The sequence below is a fragment of the Pipistrellus hanaki genome, assembly GCF_964339955.1.
Source record: "Pipistrellus hanaki genome assembly, chromosome: 1".
NCBI classification, from domain to species: Eukaryota; Metazoa; Chordata; class Mammalia; order Chiroptera; family Vespertilionidae; genus Pipistrellus; species Pipistrellus hanaki.
In genome coordinates, this window is record NC_140503.1 from 149040133 (window position 1) to 149061874 (window position 21742).

The 21742-nt window shown below is 35.5% G+C and overlaps 1 protein-coding gene across 3 annotated transcripts in view; it reads left to right on the forward strand.

Moving 5' to 3' along the window:
- EIF4E (eukaryotic translation initiation factor 4E) overlaps positions 1-21240 on the forward strand; it is a 47705-nt gene extending 26465 nt beyond the window's left edge. For all 3 annotated transcript variants that reach the window (XM_084895242.1, XM_084895241.1, XM_084895243.1), the window contains exons 3-8: positions 650-756; positions 6281-6376; positions 8510-8573; positions 9406-9519; positions 12958-13097; positions 15288-21240. In XM_084895242.1, coding sequence (XP_084751368.1) covers positions 650-756; positions 6281-6376; positions 8510-8573; positions 9406-9519; positions 12958-13097; positions 15288-15402 — 636 coding nt within the window. In that variant the 3' untranslated portion in view covers positions 15403-21240. The remainder of the gene's footprint in view (positions 1-649; positions 757-6280; positions 6377-8509; positions 8574-9405; positions 9520-12957; positions 13098-15287) is intronic.
- Positions 21241-21742: the final 502 nt, after the last annotated feature.

A 21742-nucleotide genomic window follows, 5' to 3' on the forward strand; every position in this document is an offset into this window, starting at 1 on the left:
GTTACATGGAGCAATGTGGAGAACACCTGTTATGTCCAGGCTCTTTTCTTTTCTGACATTAGATGACAGTATTAATTATGTCTAACATAGAAAATGATGTAAGTACAAGCCAATGTCCAGCTTTTTTTTTGCATAGAGCCAATTGGAAGTGACAGAAGTTGCAGAACTTTTAAGTTTCCATGTCATAACAATATAACGTGAAGTATTGCTTGATAATTTTTTGAAAACTTTTCTTTTCTATTGTAATATGGCTATATTCTCCACAGTTTAGTTGTATTTTCCTTCCTCCCCACTTTCATTTATAGTAGTTTAATGTAATGTAATATAATGTTAAGAAAGTTAGTTGATTTGTTGTATGGTCTCTAACAATCTTTCTGATATTAAACTGTGTAAATGGAAGATAACCAAATATAGTATTATTGTTACCTTTTTTTAATTTGAGAAACCATTTTCTGTTAATGAAGATATGCTAGAATGGAGGGTTTTGAGTTTTTTCCTTAGAGGTTGGTCTGTGGTATGTTTTATGAAGTGTTTCTGTAATATTTTCTTTAAAAGATAATATTGGCACTATTGGTTCAAGTTTATTTAAAGTATTGCTGTCTTAGATGTGTTAAGAAATTTTAAATACTGTTTTATTATTTTTCACTAGGAAACCACCCCTACTCCTAATCCTCCGCCTACAGAAGAAGAGAAAACAGAATCTAACCAGGAGGTTGCTAATCCAGAACACTATATTAAACATCCTTTACAGAACAGGTAAGTTTTCTGACACAGTTTTCTGACTTAGGCAGCAAGGTAAGTAAATGGTGCATAGGATAGGTTTGGAGGGAAAGGTTAGATGAGACACTAGTTTTAGATATGAGTTTGAGGATTCCATTTTCACTTGGATGACCCATGTCTAATAAGCATTTTTAGTATGAGTTTTGAATTCAGAAAGCAGAGCTGATTGAGAGATTGGTTTGTAATTGATGGTGGTAATTGAGACCACAATAGTAAAGAAGTTATTTTTTAAGAAGTGAACTTTTCTCGGGACAGAGACTTTGCTATCAGCACATTTGGGACTTTTTTTTTCTTTCTTTGTGTGTGTGTGAAGAGGGCATAGACATAGAAGCTATAAATTATACAAATATAAAAATGTCTCAAAATGACCATTGGATTGAATGATAAAAAAAAGCCCTTACTGGCCGAAACCAGTTTGGCTCAGTATATAGAGCATTGGTCTGCTGCCTGAAAGGTCCCAGGTTCAATTCCGGTCAAGGGCATGTGCCTTGGTTGCGGGCACATCCCCAGTAGGGGATGTGCAGGAGGCAGCTGGTCAATGTTTCTCTCTCATCAATGTTTCTAGCTCTCTATCCCTTTCCCTTCCTCTCTGTAAAAATCAATAAAATATATATTTTTTAAAAAAGCTCTTGCTGTGCTGGCTGGTGTGGCTTCATCCTGTGCATCAGAAGATTGACAGTTGGATTTCTGTTTTGTAGGCTGGATCCTCAGTGGGGACATGCCTGAGGCAGCTGATTGATGTTTCTTTCCCCCTCTCCTTTCTTCTCTAAAAATCAGTACAAAAATCTTTAAATAAAAAAAGAGAACAAGTAGTTGTTACTAACATAGGGGAAACTTTCATAGAGTATAGATGATGGAAAAGGTAGTAGTAGTTTGATAAGTGAATAGAATATATAAAATGTAGAGAGCAAGAATAGGTAATTTGAAATTGACTGAAGGATAAAAGTGAGAGCTTGGATATTTGGAATCTGGGGGTGGTTGGGTTTGTATTTAAGACAAGTTAGGAGAAATTAAGATGAATTAAAATTTTCATAATTACAGTAGAGTAGTTGAGTGGTAGTTCACTGAATAGTAATTGTTTTTCTGGCTTATACTAGTATACTGAAAATTAACATGACTTCACAGAGTTGTTGGTGGGAAGAAAATGGCAGCATATAAATGTTGTAAGAATTTGGAGGAAAGTAAATTGGAATTGACTTCTGAAGATATTTAAATATCTGTTTCTTTGATGTCCCCATCACCTTTTACTCTACCTTAAAGGTCTCATAAGCCTGTCTTTCTAAAAATATATTTATGTGAGGGAGAGGGGAGAGATAAAAACATCCATGATGAGAAAGTATCATTGATTGGCTGCCTCCTACACATCTCACACTGGGGATCAAACCTGAAACCTCCGGCATGTGCTCTGGCCTGGAATTGAACCCTGACTTCCTGGTTCATAGGTAAATGCTCAACCACTGAGCCATGCCAGCCAGGCTCATCCTTTTTATAAATATTTCAGAATTTATTTTGCTTTCTTAAAAATTAATCTCTAATAACTGTGATGATTAAATCAGTATATGAGTATATAAATGAATTTAATGCTTTTCTCAGATAACCTTTCCCTATTTTATTTTTTTCTACTCCCTGGAGTGGTCAGTGTTAAGTTTAGTTTGTATTCAAAACTTGCCAGTGTGCACACGTGTATACTTTTATATAGGTAACCATACATTTTTTTTGTTTGTATGTGCAGATTTTGCATTATTATTTTAAACTACTGCCTTGTAAGTGAATATAAAAGTGTATTTTTATCAGGTTTACATTGATGAGTATATCAAAATCTTTCCTATTTACAAATAGTGCTGTAGTGTACACATTCTTATATATTTTTGTGTACTTGTATGGATATATCTTTAGGGTAAAATTTTAGATTTCCAAGGTTTTAAAGACTACCTTTTAACAACCTTTATAGATACTGCCAAATTATTCTTTTACTAGCTTAGACTTTTAACAGTTTGAGAGTTTGTTTTCTAAATTCTTGCCAGCCATGAATTTTTAATTATTGGCAATCTGTTTTGTCTTATTTTGATTTGAGAAAATGATGTCTTACTGTTTTAAATTTGCATTTCTCTCATTGAAGTTTCAGAATTCATATTGTATAGATCATTTGTGGTTTTAAACAGACTGGACAGTCTGTTTAGTTCTATTTCTTTTTACTGTATTAAAAATATATCTGAGAAAATGTAAAATTTTATATATATATATATATATATATATATATATATATATATATATTTGTTTATAAGTTAATATAGAAACAAGTTTAAATACACTGAGTGGCCATATTATTATGATCTCTGAACGCATAATAATCTGGCCACTCAGTGTATATAGCTATACTAAAAAGAGAGAAAGATGCAAATTGTACCTCCACGATGCCCTCCAGCCAATCAGGAATGAGTATGCAAATTAACACAACAAAGATGGCTGGTTGATTTGCATATGTAGACGCCAAGTAGCTGGGGGTGGGGTGGCGCCAAGCAGCCTGGTTCCCTGGGACAGGCACCAAGCCTGCAGCCTCCCGGGACCATCACCGGCTCTGGGAGGCCAGGGCAGCCCCACCAAACAGCTTGGGAGCACAGGCCGTGGCCCAGCACAGGCCCAGAGTAAAACATTGACAGCAAGTCCTTTCAATTGGGGCATTATAGGCCCACAGAATAATCCTTTCCTTTTCTATGAAACACATAACTTTGACACACTATTCACAAATAAATAAGTTCCATATATTTTGACATTTTACAGCCCTGGAAAATTACATATAATGATCAGCAAAGTGAGAAGATGAAAATAAATTTTAGGCTTTTAAAGATGTAACTAATTTCTGTCTAGAAGACACACTAATTAAAAAAGTGATGGTTTTGTTGTCCTATACGATATTAGCCAGATTGTATCCAATTTAACAGTTTTACTTTAGGCTTCAGGCTCCTTCCTGGTCGGGGCTCAGGTTAGGGCTTATGCACGAGGCAACCAATCAAAGTGTCCCTCTCATATTGATGTTTCTCTCTCTTTCCCTGTCTCTTCCACGCTCTCTAAAAATCAATGGAAAAATATCCTCAGGTGAGGATTTAAAAAAAAAAAAGGAAATAAAGAAATGTCATATCCTATGAAAGAGACACCTTGAAAATGCCTAAAGAAAGTTGTCATTTTTTTAAGGTGAAGGGACTGGAGTCCGTGTTGATGAAAACACCTTGGTGGCTGCAGTGGCCAGCAGTGGCAGTGGCAGTAGCAGCAGGGTGATGGGGGCGACAGTTTCCCCTGATCAGCCTCCCCCCTCCCCCCAATGCATGAATTTCATGCACTGGCCCTCTAATATGTATATTGAAGCCCAATGTATGAATTTGTGCATGGGTCGAGGCCGGCTGGTCTGCCTGCTAGTTGAACTTCTGGTCCTGGTCAAAGGGACAATTTGCATATAACCCTTTTATTATATAAGATATACACTGAGTGGCCAGATTATTATGCAGTCAGAGATCATCATAATCTGGCCACTCAGTGTATATTTCAGAGAGAGGGAGGGAGAAGGAGGGACAGTAACATAAATGAGAATTATTGATTGCCCGTCTTCTGCACGCCCCCTACTGGGGATCAAGCCCATAACCTGAGTATGTGCCCTGACCAGGAATTGAACCATGACCTGGTTCATGAGTCCACCTGGGCAATTTGTGTGTGTGTGTGTGTGTGTGTGTGTCTGTGTGTGTGTGTGTGTAAGGGTATCATTTTCTTTATCCATCGATGGACATTAGGTTGTTTGCATATGTTCTCTATTGTAAATAATGCTGCAGTAAATATGGGGTTGCAAATATCTTTTTGAGTTAGTATTTTCTTTTTAGATAAATATCCAGAAATATAATTTCTGGATCATATGGTAGTTCTATTTTTAATTTCTTTTTTTCTTTTTAAAATATATTTTTTTGATTTCAGAGAGGAAGGGAGAGGGAGAGAGAGAAACATCAATGATGAGAGAAAATCATTGATAGGCAGCCTCCTGGCACGCCCCCACACTGAGGATCTATCCCGCAACCGGGGCATGTGACCTAACTGGAATCGAACCCAGAACTCCTTGGTTCATAGGTCGACACTCAACCACTGAGCCACGCTGGCCCGGCTGTTTTTAAATTGTAAGGAAAGACTAAATTAATTTTAGAAATCCAGAGTGTAGTACTTGAATTTGTATGTGTGTTTAATATATTCTGCCTTTGCTTTTGGTGTTTTTGTTAGTGTGTTGGCAAATGCAAACTTATCAAGTAGATCATAACATGTATTTCTTTTATGTTTGAGATTATCAAGCATTAGTCAAAGAGTTGATGAAATATGTCCATTTGGAAACCCTGTCTTCAGACAACATTTTTATCAATGAGAAAATAAAGTTTCTCTGAGTTACCTTTGGTATAACAATTTGGTGTATATAATTCTAAAGATGAAGATGATAACATTTAAGTCTAACTTTGTTGTAACATGAGTTTATTTTCAAAGTATTAGAGTAAATCCTTTTAAGGGAAGTATAAACATATATAGAAGTTGATACACATTATTGCAGAACATACTGCGGTAGCATTTTATTCAATAAGTCCCTTATGTTGTTATTTTCCCATTTGTGTGTTTGAGTTTATACTCTTGTTTCTTTGAAAGCTCCACTTTCTGTTCCCTGCTTTCCTTTCAAGTTAAATGCTTCTGCTCTGTTTTTCTTAAATAACTATGCTTGATTAGCGTAGCACTTAGCATACTGTAATACTTTACTAAATTTCTGTGAATTCACCTCAGATGAGCTTCAGTGAGTCGGTATAGAATGTGGTATGTATTTGGCACAAAATACATAGCCTTTAAAACGAAAAAAAGAGAGATCTCTCTCTAAAACGAAAAAAAGAGAGAGAGAGCTACTAATTTGCCACTGTAATAATTACCCTTTATATTTATTTATTTATTAATAATTTTGTAAAATACACATAACATAAAATTTACCATCTTTTAAATGTACTGTTCAATAGTGTTAAGTGCATCCACATTTTTGTGCAACTAGTCTCAGGAACATTTTTTATCTTGCAGAACTAAAACTTTACACCATTAAACAACAATTCCCCCTTTTCTTTTCTTAGCCCCTGGCAATCTCCATTCTTTCTGTCTCAGAGTTTGACTAATCTAGGTATCTCGTAAAAATGGAATCATACAGTATTTGTGATTTTTTAAATTATCTTATTGTCCTCATGATTCATCAATGTTGTAACAAGTCTCAGAATTTCTGACATATCATAATGTCCTCATGATTCATCAATGTTGTAACAAGTGTCAGAATTTCTTTTCTTTTTAAGACTGATTAATACTGCATTGTATGCTTTTACCACATTTTGTTCATTCATATATCAATGGACACTTGTGATGCTTCCCTTTTTTGGCTATTGTGAATAATGGTGCAATGAACAAGGATGTAAAACTGCCATTTTTGACACTGACTTTTTATTTTTAGATGGGCACTCTGGTTTTTTAAAAATGATAAAAGCAAAACTTGGCAAGCAAACCTTCGACTGATCTCTGAGTTTGATACTGTTGAAGACTTTTGGGCGTAAGTAACCCATTCATTTTAGGATGTTTGTTGTTTTATTAGTATATAATTTTAAGTCACATTTACAAAATGAAGGTTAAAGTGAAAAGTTAATAAATATTCATCTATACCACTACCTTTTTGTTTGTCTATCTCCTCATAACTGTTTGAATTGGTGATTATTCCTTATCAGTTTTAGAATGCTTCAGTCTTGTCATCTTTTACACTTCCATATTTTTTATTATTTGTTTTGAGAGATCCTTTGCTTTACTACTCCTAGAACTTCTGACAACTTGTTGGAACTTGTCCCCTTTCTGGATGCCTGGATACATATGCCCCATACTTAGGTATTCCAGCGCTTTGTTATTAGATCTTCATTTCTGTAAATTATTTGATTGTAACATCTGGGATTTCTTGTTATAAGAATTATGAGGCCCTGGCCAGGTAGCTCAGTTGGTTAGAATGTCATCTTCATATGCTAAGGTTGCAAATTCAATTCCAGTCGGGGCACATACAAGAAGCAACCAATGAGTGCATAAATAAATGGAACAAGTCCTAGCTGGTTTGGCCCAGTGGATAGAGAATCAGCCTGTAGACCAAAGGGCCCTGGGTTCAATTCCGGTCAAGGGCATACCCCCTCCTCCTCCAAAAAAATAAAAAAATAAAATAAAAAAATAAAGTGGAACAACAAATCTCCACCCCTTCTAAAAAATCAATCAATAAAAAGAATTCTTAGATTTCAAAGGCTGAAGTGCTAAATACTCAGGATTTGTCAAAGAATGACAATATCTGTGAAGATTATTTATAAATGTGCTAACTTCCAAAAATAGTTGAAGATTTTTTTTGAGATTTTGTTTTAGATTTAGCAAAAGTTAAGATTGGGGTCATAAACCTGTGCATACTTCAAAATAAAATACGGTGGAATCTAGTTTCTAGAATGTCTCTCATCTTGAACAGATTGCTTCTCGACCTGACAACCTGTTTATGCTGATACCAGTATAATCAGTCACTCATCTCTCAGGTGACAAAGGAAAGAATGCACGAATCTGAGTCTGCTTACCACTGTTAAGATCTCAGAATATTGTGCTGTGAATATTTTTTTCCTTTTGTTGATACTCAAAATTGTTAAATTTTCATTTACATTTTATGTCCTTTTAAAAAGTATTTATAGAGTATAATATACATGTACTATATATAAGAAAGGTTAAAACAGAATTGTTTGAGGGTTTGGAACGATTAATTCTTTAGGCTCAACAACTCAAGAAACCTTATTACTTGGTCTTACATTGTTTCACCCAAATTGGGTTTGCATGTTACCCTGTGGAATGTGATCCAAAGGATGCTAGTCTTCCTCAAAACTGTTTAAAATACTCATAGACTGGGTTAAAATACACAAGAGAATGGGTCAGTTATATCGACCATGGTCTATCATGATTTCTACATTTTTACTCTGTTTCCTATTTTATAACTGTTTTCCTCTTTAGCCTTTTACCTTCAGACTAGTGGATATTTAAGTCACCCCAAATGTTATTTTCTTTCATTGATATTTGGGGAATAGTTTAGAAATATAGATTCCAGGTTTCTCATCCATCATTAAGAAGTTAAAATCCCAAGGAATAGGGCTTGGAACTGGTGTCTTGTGTGTGCTTTAAAGCTCTCCAAATGATTATGTGCTCACTGACTAGTAACAGTCTGTGGTGCTTCGTGGCCATTGGTCCGTCCTACTCTTGGATTCCTTTAAGAATGATGATGGTGGTTTATTTCAGTCATACAATGCTGATTGTCAAGAAGTTCATCTTGCTTTCTCTTGATTTGTATATTTAAAATTGCTCATTAGCCTCAAATTTTTTCATTTACTTAAAGGCACCTCATACCTCTATTCTCAGTTTGCTATATATACACACATATGTATGCATCAAAACATATTGTCAGAATAAAATTAAAAATATTTTCTTAAATAATCATATATTGAGTCTTGAACTGACCATTATTAAGATCTGTTTGGTCCATTTCAGAAATTGAATCTATAGAAAAACAAGTGAACACAAACTTTTGATTTTTTTTTTTTTTTAATCATATTTCCTAAATGTTACATAAGTATCTATGCTTTACATTACTATTGTTTGTTTATAACTATCTTTTTCTTTTACCTAGTCTGTACAACCATATCCAGTTATCTAGTAATTTAATGCCTGGCTGTGACTACTCACTCTTTAAGGTATGATGCTTCATTGATGATTTTATTTATATGCATATTACAAGACTGGACCATTCAGATATTCATTAAGAAATCTTGCCACAAACTTAGGAATAGGAAATGATCTGATGCTTGGAGAAAAATTAAATAGCTTTACTAGGCTTAGCATAAATATATTGTGCCCTGTTTTAATATAAATAATTGAAATTAAGTAAAACTCTTTGTGGGCACATACTGTGATTGATTTCAAAGAGAGCTTTGATCATCCAATTCAATCTTTTTATATACTTGAGTAGATTGAAGTCCAAAGTTTGTCAGAATTTTTTTTTCAATTATAATTTACATTCAGTATTATTTAGTATTAATTTTAGGTCTACCCACCTGGCATTGTACGTAGTTATTACAAAATTATTGGCTAGATTTCCTATGGTGTACTTTAAATCCCTGTGTGTCAGGAATTCTTAACATGGGGTATGTGGGTCCTGATATATTTACAAATGGATTTTGTCAGATGGTAGGATATGGCATTCATTAATTCTCTGATATTGCATAAGTTGTACATAAATTTTGCATATATCTTCTAGATAGAGAAGTGTATGTACCTTTGAGAAGGTACAATACTCAGAATGTTTAAGAACCTCCAAATTAAATGAAACCCAAGATTTAATAGCTAATAAGTCCCTAAGTCAGGATTCTCAATTCTGCAATCCCATGCCTCTGGCATTAAATCCTGTATGCTTTTATTTCACTACATCATTCATGGGGAATCAGGTTAAATGTTGGCAGGATATTGCTTGCTGTTTCTAGAAATGATCTCTTAAAGTAACAATATTGTTGCCTTCTAACCTTGTAGGATGGTATTAAACCTATGTGGGAAGATGAGAAAAACAAACGAGGAGGACGATGGCTAATTACGTTGAACAAACAGCAGAGACGAAGTGACCTCGATCGCTTTTGGCTAGAGACAGTAAGGTTTTAAAAGTATAAAACAGTTTGGAATACTACATCTAATTTACATTAGTTACTTAAAGAGAATATAAGAATGCCTACTCTAGAAAATCTAAGCCAGCAATTAATTTTGTTCTATCATGTGAGTTTGTATGTTTTACATACTAGTACATTGAAACTTTCTACCACATTACAAATCAGATACCAGGTGATTGGCAATTGATCTGACCTTCCTCAAAAAACTCATTCTGATGATTACATCAACTCCAAAATCATAGGACCTCACATTTTGTATAATGTAAGTCTTTACAACTCTCTCAGAGTATTATTTTGTATACTAAACTTTGTAGATCAATGAGACAAACAATAAGATTGTAGTTTCATCGTTCAGTTTTGTTTGTTGTAATATAACCTGTAATTGTTGGCTTCATTCATATTTTTATGGCCTATATAATAAAAGGTTAATATGCAAATCAACTGAAGGGTCCAACACAAGAGCTGCCTGCCCCCTGGTGGTTAGTGCACTCCCACAGGGGGAGCACCGCTCAGCCAGAAGCTGGGCTCACAGCTGGCGAGTGCAGTGGTGATGGTGGGAGCTTCTCCTAGTGCTAAAGACTGATGGCTTAGGCCTGAGGCCCCAGCTAGCCACCACCCTCTGCAGGGCAATCAATGGGAGGTGGGGGTTAGGCTCTGTGACCTATTGCCCTGCAGAGGGTGGTGGTAGCTGGGACTGCAAGGGCTGAGCCCCTTTCATGAATTTTGTACATCGGACCTATAGTATATATGTGAAATACTAGAGGCCCGGTGCAAAAAGTTATGCACTCAGGAGGGGTCCCTCAGCCCAGCCTGTGCTCTCTTGCAGCCCGGGAACCCTCCTTAGTGCTGCTGTGGAGGCGGGAGAGGCTCCTGCCACCACTGCTGCACTTGCCGGCTGTGAGCCCGGCTCAGGGCTTCTGGCTAAGCGGTGCTCCCCCTGTGGGAGTGCTATGACCACCAGGGACAGCTGCATTGAGCGTCTGCCCCTGGTAGTCAGTGTGTCATAGACATTGGTCATTTAGCTGTTAGGTTGATTTGCATATTAGCCTTTTATTATATAGGACTAGAGGCTCGGTGCACGAAATTTGTGCATGTGGGTGTTTGTCCCCCGGCCCAGCCTGCACTTTCTCAAATCTGGGATCCCTCGAGGGATGTCCGACTGCCTGTTTAGGCCCAATCCTACTGGGAAGTCGGACATTCCTCTCACAATCCAGGACTGTTGGCTCCCAACTGTTTGCCTGCCTGCCTTCCTGATTGCTCCTAACTGCTTCTGCATGCCAGCCTGATCACGATCACCCCTAACCACTCCCCTGCCAGCCTGATCGATGCCTAACTGCTCCGCTGCCGGGCTGGTCTCCCCCAACTGCTCTCCCCTGCAGGCCTGGGTCCTCCCCAACTGCCCTTCTCTGCAGGCCCAGTCGTCCCCAACTTCCCTCCTCTGCCGCCTGGTCACCCCTAACTTCCTTCCCTTGCAGGCTTGATCGTCCCCAACTGCCCTTTCTTGCAGGCCTGGTCCCTCCCAATTGTCCTCCCCGACTGGCCTGATTGCCCACAACTGCTCTCCCTTGCAGGTCTCGTCCCTCCAACTGCCCTCCCCTGTGTCCACATGGGGGCTGGATCTTTGACCACATGGGGGCAGCTATCTTGATCTTGTGTGTTGGAGTGATGGTCAATCTGCATATTATTTTTTTATTAGATATAATAAAGGCCTGGTGCACAGGTGGGGGTCATCTGGTTTTCCCTGAAGGATGTCCCAGATCAGGGTAGGGGTTCCCTTGGGGCGTGGGGCAGCCTGGGTTAGGGGTCTGTGGTGGTTTGCAGCCCTGCCTCTCCCCCCCCCCCCCCCCCCCCCACACACACACACCCAAGCAGAGGCCCTGGGATCTGGGATTTATCTTCTTTAATTGAAACTTAGTAGCCTTGAGTGGAGCCAAGCCTCTTGTTTGCTCATTGGGCAAAGCCATTTTTGTTGGGATTTATTTATCTTCTATAGTTGAAACTTTGTAGCCTTGAGTGGAGTTCAGAGCTTTCCAGGGTGTGCGGAAAGCTTGGCTTCCTCCATTGCCAGGGAAACCCAAGCCTTCTGCTAGCTCCATGGCCACAGCCATCTTGGTTGGGTTAATTTGCATACACACTCCTAATTGGCTGGTGGGTGTGGCTTGTGGGTACAGCAGAGTGATGGTTAATTTGCATATTACTTTTTTATAGATAGGATGAGATAATAGACATTATTTATAGTGAGAGGTTCTAAACCCCACATTTTAAGGAGAAGGAATCATAGTCTTTCTTTTATCTCTAGCACTTGGTACATTGTCTGGTTTATAGTTAGCACTTAAGTGAAGCAGTCTTCTATAATAATAAAAGCATGATATGCTAATTAGGTTGGATAGCCAGTGCCCTTCCAGATGATGATGTGGTGGCAGGAGCGTGAGGCAGAGGTGGTTTTGGGCAACCAAGTAGGCAGTCAGGCGAGTCATTAGGAGCCAGTGGTCCTGGATTGCGAGGGTGCAGGTGGGGGGAGGGGTAGAGACATAAACATTGATGTGATAGAGACGCATTGATTGGTTGCCTCTGCATGCTCCTCAACCAGGGCCAGGATGGATGAAGCTTGCAACTGAGGTATGGGGTCCCCCATACCCCCTTTCAGTTCAGGGGCCCGTCTCTGACCAGTTAGCCAGACCAGTGAGGGAATTTTTTGTTTGTTTTATTTGTCTTTTGTTTTTTTTAAAAGAAGGGAGAGATTATCAGTAAATACCATTTTAGATTTCTATATTGAAAAGTTGTTTTAGTTTGCAAGATAACAAAAGTTCTAGAAATAGATGGTATTAATGGTTGCACCGCATGTGTGAATATACTTAATGTCATGGAACTGTACACAATAATGACTGAAATGGTTAATTTTTTATGTTATTTACTACAATTAAACATTAGAAAGTGTTCATGAAAAACAATAAGCAGCACAGTAAATTAATATTAATAAGATAACTTTTATAGGGGTCCTGATGGTATATAGGACCCCTATAAAAGTTATCTTATTAATATTAATTTAGGCACCAATGATGAGAGAGAATCATTGATTGGCTGCCTCCTGACACCCCCTATTGGAGATCAAGTCTGTGACCCAGGCATGTACCCTTGACTGTAATTGAACCCAGGACCCTCCAGTCCTCAGTCACTATCCACTGAGCCAAACCAGCTAGGACTGCTGAGAAATTTAAAATGACTATTAATGTTCTTGATATTAACCAAGGAAATAAAGGAGCAAATAAAAACATTAAAACATAAATATAATGTAGACATTCAAAAAGTCAACTCAATTTAAACCTATTTTTTTGTATGTATACAAATAATGAGACATTTGCAGTAGAATAACCCATTTTGAATCAATTGGATGTAATTGGGATTGGGTTTTGTTTTTAAGCTGCTGTGCCTTATTGGAGAATCTTTTGATGACTACAGTGATGATGTATGTGGAGCCGTTGTTAATGTTAGAGCTAAGGGTGATAAGATAGCAATATGGACTACTGAATGTGAAAACAGAGATGCTGTTACACATATAGGGTAAGTTTTGCTGTTTGTGTATTTCTTTTAAAATACTTAGATAATCAAAAAGAGGGTAGTTTTATTTGTAGCTTTAGAAATACTTGTATTTGTAGATCATTATTTTCCTTGTATTGTTTTCATGAAAACTTTTGTCTACTTTGTTTGGCATGTAATATATTAATTTATCAATGAGGATATAAATTTTTCTACTTTAAAATTGTACTAAGTGTATAATCCTTATAATAATGCAATGAGAATTGGTGAATATTATACGTATATTTTGTGCTTGTGTGTACATTATACGTAGAGTTTGTATTGAAATTTAAGTGACACTATCTTGGTTTTGCCCATATTTAAAACCCACATGTCTAAGCTTTAATCTTTTTTTTATTTTATTTTATTGATTTTTTACAGAGAGGAGGAGAGAGAGATAGAGAGCTAGAAACGTTGATGAGAGAGAAACATCGACCAGCTGCCTCTTGCACATCCCCCACTGGGGATGTGCCCGCAACCAAGGTACATGCCCTTGACCGGAATCGAACCCGGGACCCCTCAGTCCGCAGACCAACGCTCTAACACTGAGCCAAACCGGTTTGGCGCTTTAATCTTTTTTTGATGAAAAGTGCCTAATATTATTCTTTGTAAAAATTGCCTGTCTTCATTTTTTTCTTTCAAACATCAGTCAGTTAACTAGGATTTTCTTCTTACTACATTTAAATTAGATTTGATTTTAAACTTTGTGTTAAAATTAGGTATTAGCCATGGGTCATAAAATATTTAGTTTGCCTTTTGTGATTTTTTAAACATTAATTCTCTGAATCCTTCTGAATTAAATAAAAGGTATGGGCATGCTCCAGGTTTTGTTCTATAGGTTTCTATAAGAGAGGAGATGATTGTTGATTTGTCATATTTATCATTTTCCTGTCAGCATCAAAACTTAATTGTGGGAGTTTTATATATCTTTGAAAACAAGTTAAAGAAATTAAATGTGTATTTCTTTCCCCAGAAAATTTTTTATTTGTGTCAGAGATTTGAAATCTTTATAATTTGACTTTTCTACGGATAGAATTTTTCTTCTTGTTTTTTATTTTTTATTTTTTAACCTGTCCCAGTTGTGTGTTTCAGTGCTCCTGTTTTCTGGCATTTTTAATGATTTAGAATAATTGAAAGGTTGTATTGTGTCATAATGTAAATCTGATGATAATGGTTATGATTTAGTTATCATAAAATTGTTATCAGATATCTTCAGCAAGGGAAGGTATTGAAATCTTCTGGAGGGTGGAGTACAAAGTAAAACTGAATTAGTGTCATATTGGAGTATTTAATTTAATTTTGATGCTTATTTTTGAAATTTTGATTTTTTTTTTTTTCTTAGATTAAAGATCTATTTTCCTTGTCACCTTTATTTCTTTTACTCACTTACCCTTTTAGTTGTAGCCACAGCTTTATTTTTGCTCCTCATCCTTCAAGATGTACTTCATTCTCTTGGCATTATACTTTTGACCTTATAACTTTTAAAGGGGAAATTTCTATAATTTCACAGATGATATTAGCACCTAATATAGTAACACAGCCCCTATACTTAACTCTCTTTGGCACTTAACACATTTTGTTCTTAAAAATAGTGGCACGTCTTACTGAGAGTTAGATTGTAGAGTTAGTATATAAGGCAGAAATCATGGGTGTTCTAGATTGTCCAGAAGATAACATAAATTGCCTTCAGTTTTTGTCTGTGCAATATGTAGTAGGTATAGTAAATGTAATTGTGCAGTAATATATAGTATTTACTAGGGTTTGTATGTAAAATTGTAGCACTTTAGACCAGAAAATGTAAAAACATGTTCATGTAATTTTATTTTTTATTTTAATTATACTGTGTTAGCTTCATCATGTGTATTTGTGATTATTTGTTTGTAAATAACTAAATACTAAAAATACCATGCCCGGGGACTGTCCCTGTTGTGCTTATTATTGATTTATTAATAATTATCACAGTACCTGATACATAGTAGACTCAAATATTGGTTAAGTAGATTAATCAAGATTATTGTGAAAATGAAGAATGAATTTTGCTAAAAGGATAAGGGTATGCAATTTCCTTTTTCATTCTCTAGGCTAGGTATTTTTTTTTTTTTAAGAATAAATAATAATATTTAATTTGATGTGTGCATGAATAAAAATTAATGGCCACTTTTCTTTTTCTTATAGGAGGGTATACAAGGAAAGGTTAGGACTTCCTCCAAAGATAGTGATTGGTTATCAGTCCCATGCAGACACAGCTACTAAGAGCGGCTCCACCACTAAAAATAGGTTTGTTGTTTAAGAAGACACCTTCTGAGTATTCTTATAGGAGACTGCGTCAAGCAATCGCAATTTGGGAGCTGAACCAAAGCCTCTTCAAAAGCAGAGTGGACTGCATTTAAATTTGATTTCCATCTAAATGTTGCAAAGATATAAGAGAAGTCTCATTCACCTTTGTCTTGTACTTCTGTGTTCATCTTTTTTTTTTTTCTTTTTTTTTTTTTTGGCTTGAATGTCCACTTACCCAATCAAAGAATTACAGTACACATCATCCCCAGAATCCATTAATGTGTTTCTGGCCCACTCTGTAATAGCTTAGAAGAATTATTATTACAAACATATTTTACCCATCCACAATGTTAAAAAAGAACTCGCATTTCTACACCTTACAGGAAAAGAATTCTGTTTATGTTCCATTGTATGCAGGAACATATTTTGCTGGTTTGAAAGAGTATGATGCATACAGTTTTCTAGCAATTTTCTTTGTTTCTTTTTACAGCATTGTCTTTGCTGTACTCTTGCTGGTGGCTGCTAGATTTTAATTTATTTGTTTCCCTACTTGATGACATTAGTGATTCTGATTTCACTTTTTCATTTGTTTTGCTTTTGTTTTTTCCCCTCATGTAATATTGGTGAAGGATCCAGGAATATGACACAAAGGTGGAATAAACATTAATTTTGGGCATTCTTTGGTAATTTTTTGTTTTTTTGTAACTACAAAGCTTTGCTACAAATTTATGCATTTCATTCAAATCAGTGATCTATGTTTGTGTGATTTCCTAAACATAATTGTGGATTATAAAAAATGTAACATCATAATTACATTCCTAATTAGAATTAGTATGTCTGTTTTTGTATCTTTATGCTGTATTTTAACAATTTGTATTACTTAGGTTATTTTGCTTTGGTTAAAAAATGGCTCAAGTAGAAAAGCGGTCCCATTCATATTAAGACAGTGTACAAAACTGTAAATAAAATGTGTACAGTGAATTGTCTTTTAGACAACTAGATTTGTCCTTTTATTTCTCCATCTCTGTAGAAGGAATTTGTAATTCTTATTGCAAGCCAGTCTCTACTGTGTCTTCTGTAGTGTCCTTTACATGAACAGCATAAGTTTGGAGCACTAGTTCAATTATGTTTATTACTATTTTTAATAAATTGAATAGGTAGCATCATATATATTAAATTAAATGTGGCCATCTGTGTTTTATGAAAAAGGCACAGTTCTTCCATCTTAGGTAAATTATGTACTATTAACATGTTATAACTCCTGAGAATTGTGATCTTGTTGCAGCACCATTTGTTTGGTAGGATAGTAGTTGTAAAACTTGATTGCTGAATTGAGATGTTCTTTTGTAAGTATTATAGGGAAGTACAGGTGGTGGGACATATGTATGAAGAATTTTGTTAGTGCTACTGTTTAGATAGAATGGAATAAGATATATATTGGTAAGTTGGTGTAGTATGGTTTTATGTAAACTTGAAAATTTGATCTACTCTTTGTAGGCATCATTTGAAAGCAAATTTGAAAACATGTTGCCTATAATATATAATTAATAGATTTCATATCCCATGAAATGAAATACGGCTATAATAGACAACTTAAAGCCAAACTAGGTAGAATGAAAATCATTAGTTGAGAAGAAAATTTATTTTTAACTGAAAATGGAAAAGTTTGACAAAAATCCTATATAAAATAAACGTGAAATTAATAGTATTGACTTCATTGAAGACTTTTAAAACAGTTTTAAGGGAACCACAGGCTACTAATCTGAGTCCTCTCAATATTACAACTCTTATTCACTGTTCTAGAAATACTGTCATGTGTTTATAATCTCAATTTATTGTACCTAATATCTGCTGCTTAATCATGAGTGATTAAGGTGATTTATTGTCTGTTGATAATGTGTAGTTGGTTCTGATCACTTCAAGAGCTTGCGTAAAAGTGGTAGTGGTGGTGTCAATTGGTGGAATTGGAGTTAGCATATCTATTAAATATGAATGCTCAGATCATTTTAAGAAGCATCTGTTTTCAGGATTGGAGGAAGAATAATACATTAAATGTATACAATTCCAAATTTTTAAAAGCTCTGACTTAAAGTATTTGATTTGCTATTGTAGAGTCAGTCTATTTTAATTTTTTTTTTCCCCATTGGGGAAGAATGGTAAACTGAGTCACTTGCAAATGCCACTTAAAGTATTACAGCAATGTGCAACTTTTCATAACTTCATTAGTATCTTTTCTAAACATAAGGTTAGACTATGATTTTTTAACGTTTTCCTCCCTCTCCAACATAATATTATAAATGAATATATTTTCATAATAGAATTAAAATAATCTTTAACAGATGAATATTAATTCATTATAGGGATGTGAAATATAAATTTAATTGCTAATCCAAATTCTACCAAAGGATTTGAGGGATAGTATGTAAGAATTAAATAACTACAATGCTTATATAGTACTATCTGCCAGGCAGTGTTCTAAGCACTTTACATGCACTTTAACCTAAATAATAATTAGCTGCTGTTATCCCCATTTTTCAGATGAATATGGGATTTAAGTTATTCTACAGCTTGTAAATTGCAAAATGTGGGCTTGAGTCTGGAAATTTGGTTCCAGACAGCCTGTAAATTACATTATACTCGCAATAGTGTAGATCCTATCTGTACCCAATTGTAGTCAATTTATAGGCCAGATGTATGAACATTTTATCTTGCCTTGGTAATTAAATTTACTATGGATTGAGAATCTCCCTGGCTCACGCAGTTAGCAGTCAACTAATCACTTGGGGGAATTTTGAGAAATAGGGACAGGTACAGGGGTTTGTAGATTTAGTGAAAATTTTCATAAACAGTTTTTGTATCTATAACCTATTCTAAGATAAGTGACAAAATAAAGCAAAATTTTCAGGTTGATAGCAGTTGAGATTCCTAAATGCTAACGTTTACATTTTAAAAGAATTTTAATTTACTTAAATCATTTATGTTTATGTTTCAAAATTAAAACAAGTTAATGACAAGTCTCTGCTACTTTAATTGTCTGGGTTGTCTTCATTTTTGTGTAGACAAAACTGAATTTTTTCAGATTCAGACTATCCAAATGCAAGATTTTAGGTCAGATTGACATTAAAACAAAACTAGGTCAGTGCTATCCAGTGTTTCTGAACTAATATAGAAAATGAAAGTGTTTAGAAACTTATATAATAATTCAATATTGCTCAGCTATTGAAATATTGATAATTTTTCTTAGAGACTTTAAAAAATGGTATTTTACAAAAGTATGATTTTGACAATGTAATTTGTTTGAGAAATGCTACTCTTAGATTGGTTTCCTCAGTAGTGAAACCCAGCTCATTTGGCCATTCCTTAAGGCAACTATGTTCTCTCTCCATTCCTCATTTTTCTCACAATTAATGGACTTGGTGTCAAAACTTCAGTCCTAATCTGTAGCATCTTTCAGTAATATTCTGTGGTATACTGCTTACTATGAATTGCAAAGTAGATGTTGGGCTGCCTTCCTAGTACCACAGTAGTTTTAGACTTTTAATTCTGTAACTATTCCTTTCATTGCTCGAAGTAAAAATGAAATTGTGGGTATGCAGTCACGTGACTTTTTTCCAACACAGAGGAACCAATTTTCACATCTTAATTTTGCCTTTTGCTTTAGAACTTAACTCCTCATAGTTTTGCATTCACATACACTTTATGTTCCTACTTTTCCTCCAAAAAAAAATTGTATTGAGTACCTCTATTTACTGTGTTCTAGGTGCTGAGCAGAAAACACAATGGACTGGCCTCTGCTCTAAGCTTTTAAAGCAGGCGTATATTCAAAATAAATAAATCTATTCATAAGGTTCTACAAATAGTTTTGTAATGAAAGTAGAAGTTTTAGAGTTTATATTACTGCAGATTAGTAGTCTAGGGGTAAATATAAAACCAGTTTGTTGGCTCTGAAGACCCAGTTCTGGCATTGAGTCTAAACGGATCGTCACATTATGGGAAGATTCAGCTAAATACATGCAAATTATAGCTTCTGTGAGACTTAATTTCTCCTTTATATTACTGAACTCCATACGGTTTTCCAAGTAAAGTTGTGTGGCTCTTTTTTGGTTACGTGGTTGCACTTTTTAAAAATATCACCATTTCATTTAACATACTCTAAGCATGATGAAACATTTTAAATGGTTTTATAATCTGCATTGTTATGGATTTATAGATAGCAATCCTTTCTCTGGCCATCTTCCCAAAATGCTGTTGTTTTTTTTTTTTCTTTAATGTTTGACTAAACATAATCTATGCTTATTTTCACTACAGAAAAGTAAGTGAAAATTTCCTGTCTCCTTCAATCCTACTAATTTTCAAGGTACCACTCAGATTTCTTGTAAGTTTTTTGTGCATTCACCCAGATACATGTGTGTACATATGTGTAACTTTTTTTGGGGGCACAGTTTTGCTAGCACTGTTTTCTCATTTAATAATCTTGGGTATTTTTACACGTCACATTGTAGCACATGTAGAACATTATTTTTAATTGTCTAGTGATTTATTATATGAATGTATGTTTTGTTGGATGACTGTCTTCCTCCCTCCCTGCCTCCCATGTTCCCTTCCTTGTCATTTTGCTTTTACAGTCCCCCAGCATAAGTTGTGGTCTTATCTTCATGCACTGTACTTTTTTTGGTACGTATAAAGTAAACAGTTTTTCTTTAGCAGTTCTAAGCGGCACTTATTTTCTACCCCTTCCACACCCAGATCATTTTAATTCACATACATGAATCATCATCCATTTTATAATTGTGTTCTTCAGTACTAATTTGCAAATTTTTAATTTTGAGCCTTGTGATGTTTTTTAATTGCGTTTTAATTGCTTTTTTTCCTTTTAATGAGCCAACATTGTTATAAATATGAGTAAAATAGTTGATTTGCTAAATTGTGCTTTCCCTAAAGACAAGAATTTAAGTTAGTAATTACTTCTATTTTAGGTTTTTAAACAGTGAAAAAGCTTGAATCAAGTACAGTGATATTGGAGCTAGTTTGTTTTTAAGCCTGGTAAAGAATTTAACTTCACAGTTTTTGAAAGGAGTACACTTCCCAAGCATATTTTATATTTTAAACAGTTTACCTTATTTTTAAAGCTATTATTATTTTGCTTTAGTTTTGTCTTCAGCCTTTGGGCTCAATTTTGGGTGCATTGTCTGCCATTTTGTTTTGGTATAGGGTACTCTGTAGGTGTGGCATAAGGTTAGTCCCAGTTTGACCCTCCTTTGCCTTGTCTTGTATCAGTGTTAACCTATTACATACATATTTGGGTCCTGTACTTTAAATATTGAAGTGTCCTGTACTTCTCCAAGTATAAAAGATTTATAATGGGCCAGAATGATATTTAAGGGAATTGTAAGCTCTTATTTCACATACTTTTTCTCCTTTCAGGAAACTGCTCATTATTTACCTCATGCATTTTTCTGCTGCTATTTGTAAGTGTCTGTCTTTAAATGTTCAGTCTCTTATCTGTCCTGTCACTTTGTTGTGTGACAGTGATTTCAAATCTCTGTCCTTAGCTTTGACCTTCCTCTTGTGCTTCAGATCCATGTTTTCCCCTGCCTATTGAACCTCTGTCATTGATTTTTTACAGAGAGGAAGAGAGAGGGATAGAGAGCTAGAAACGTTGATGAGAGAGAAACATCGACCAGCTGCCTCTTGCACACCCCCTACTGGGGATGTGCCCGCAACCAAGGTACATGCCCTTGACCGGAATCGAACCCGGGACCTTTCCGTCCACAGGCGGACGCTCTAACCACTGAGCAAAACCAGTCTTGGCAGAAAACTGAAGTTTTAATTGTCAATGATCTTACTTAAACATACTTATTTGACTTAACTAGGTGAAGTATGTATTGTTTCTCTCATGTTGCTTCTCACATCGATGTTTCTCTCCCTTTCTCTAAAATAAATAAAAACATCTGATGAAGATTTAAACGTATATATAAATCTATAGCCTCACCCATTTGTTTACATATGTGTATGGCTGTTCTTATACTGTATTAGTAGAGTTGGCCAATTGTAACAAAGACTTAAGATATTTATTACCTGGTCTTTTATAGAAAAAGTTTGCTGACCCTTAATGTTTTGTGGTGATGGTATTGACAAAAATCAAGGATATTATCCCTTTTCCATTTCCTTTTCACTTCCAGCAAACCCCATTTCCACCTGGTGGCTACGGTTGACTAAGTGATTTGCATTGTTACTTCCTCTCACCATCCACATAGGCAGTGTCTCTGAATCCACTGCAGTTTCTTCTGATTGTCCCTGTTACTGTCTGGGTTCTTATGCCAAAAGACATTCCAACTGACCTCCCTAGTTTT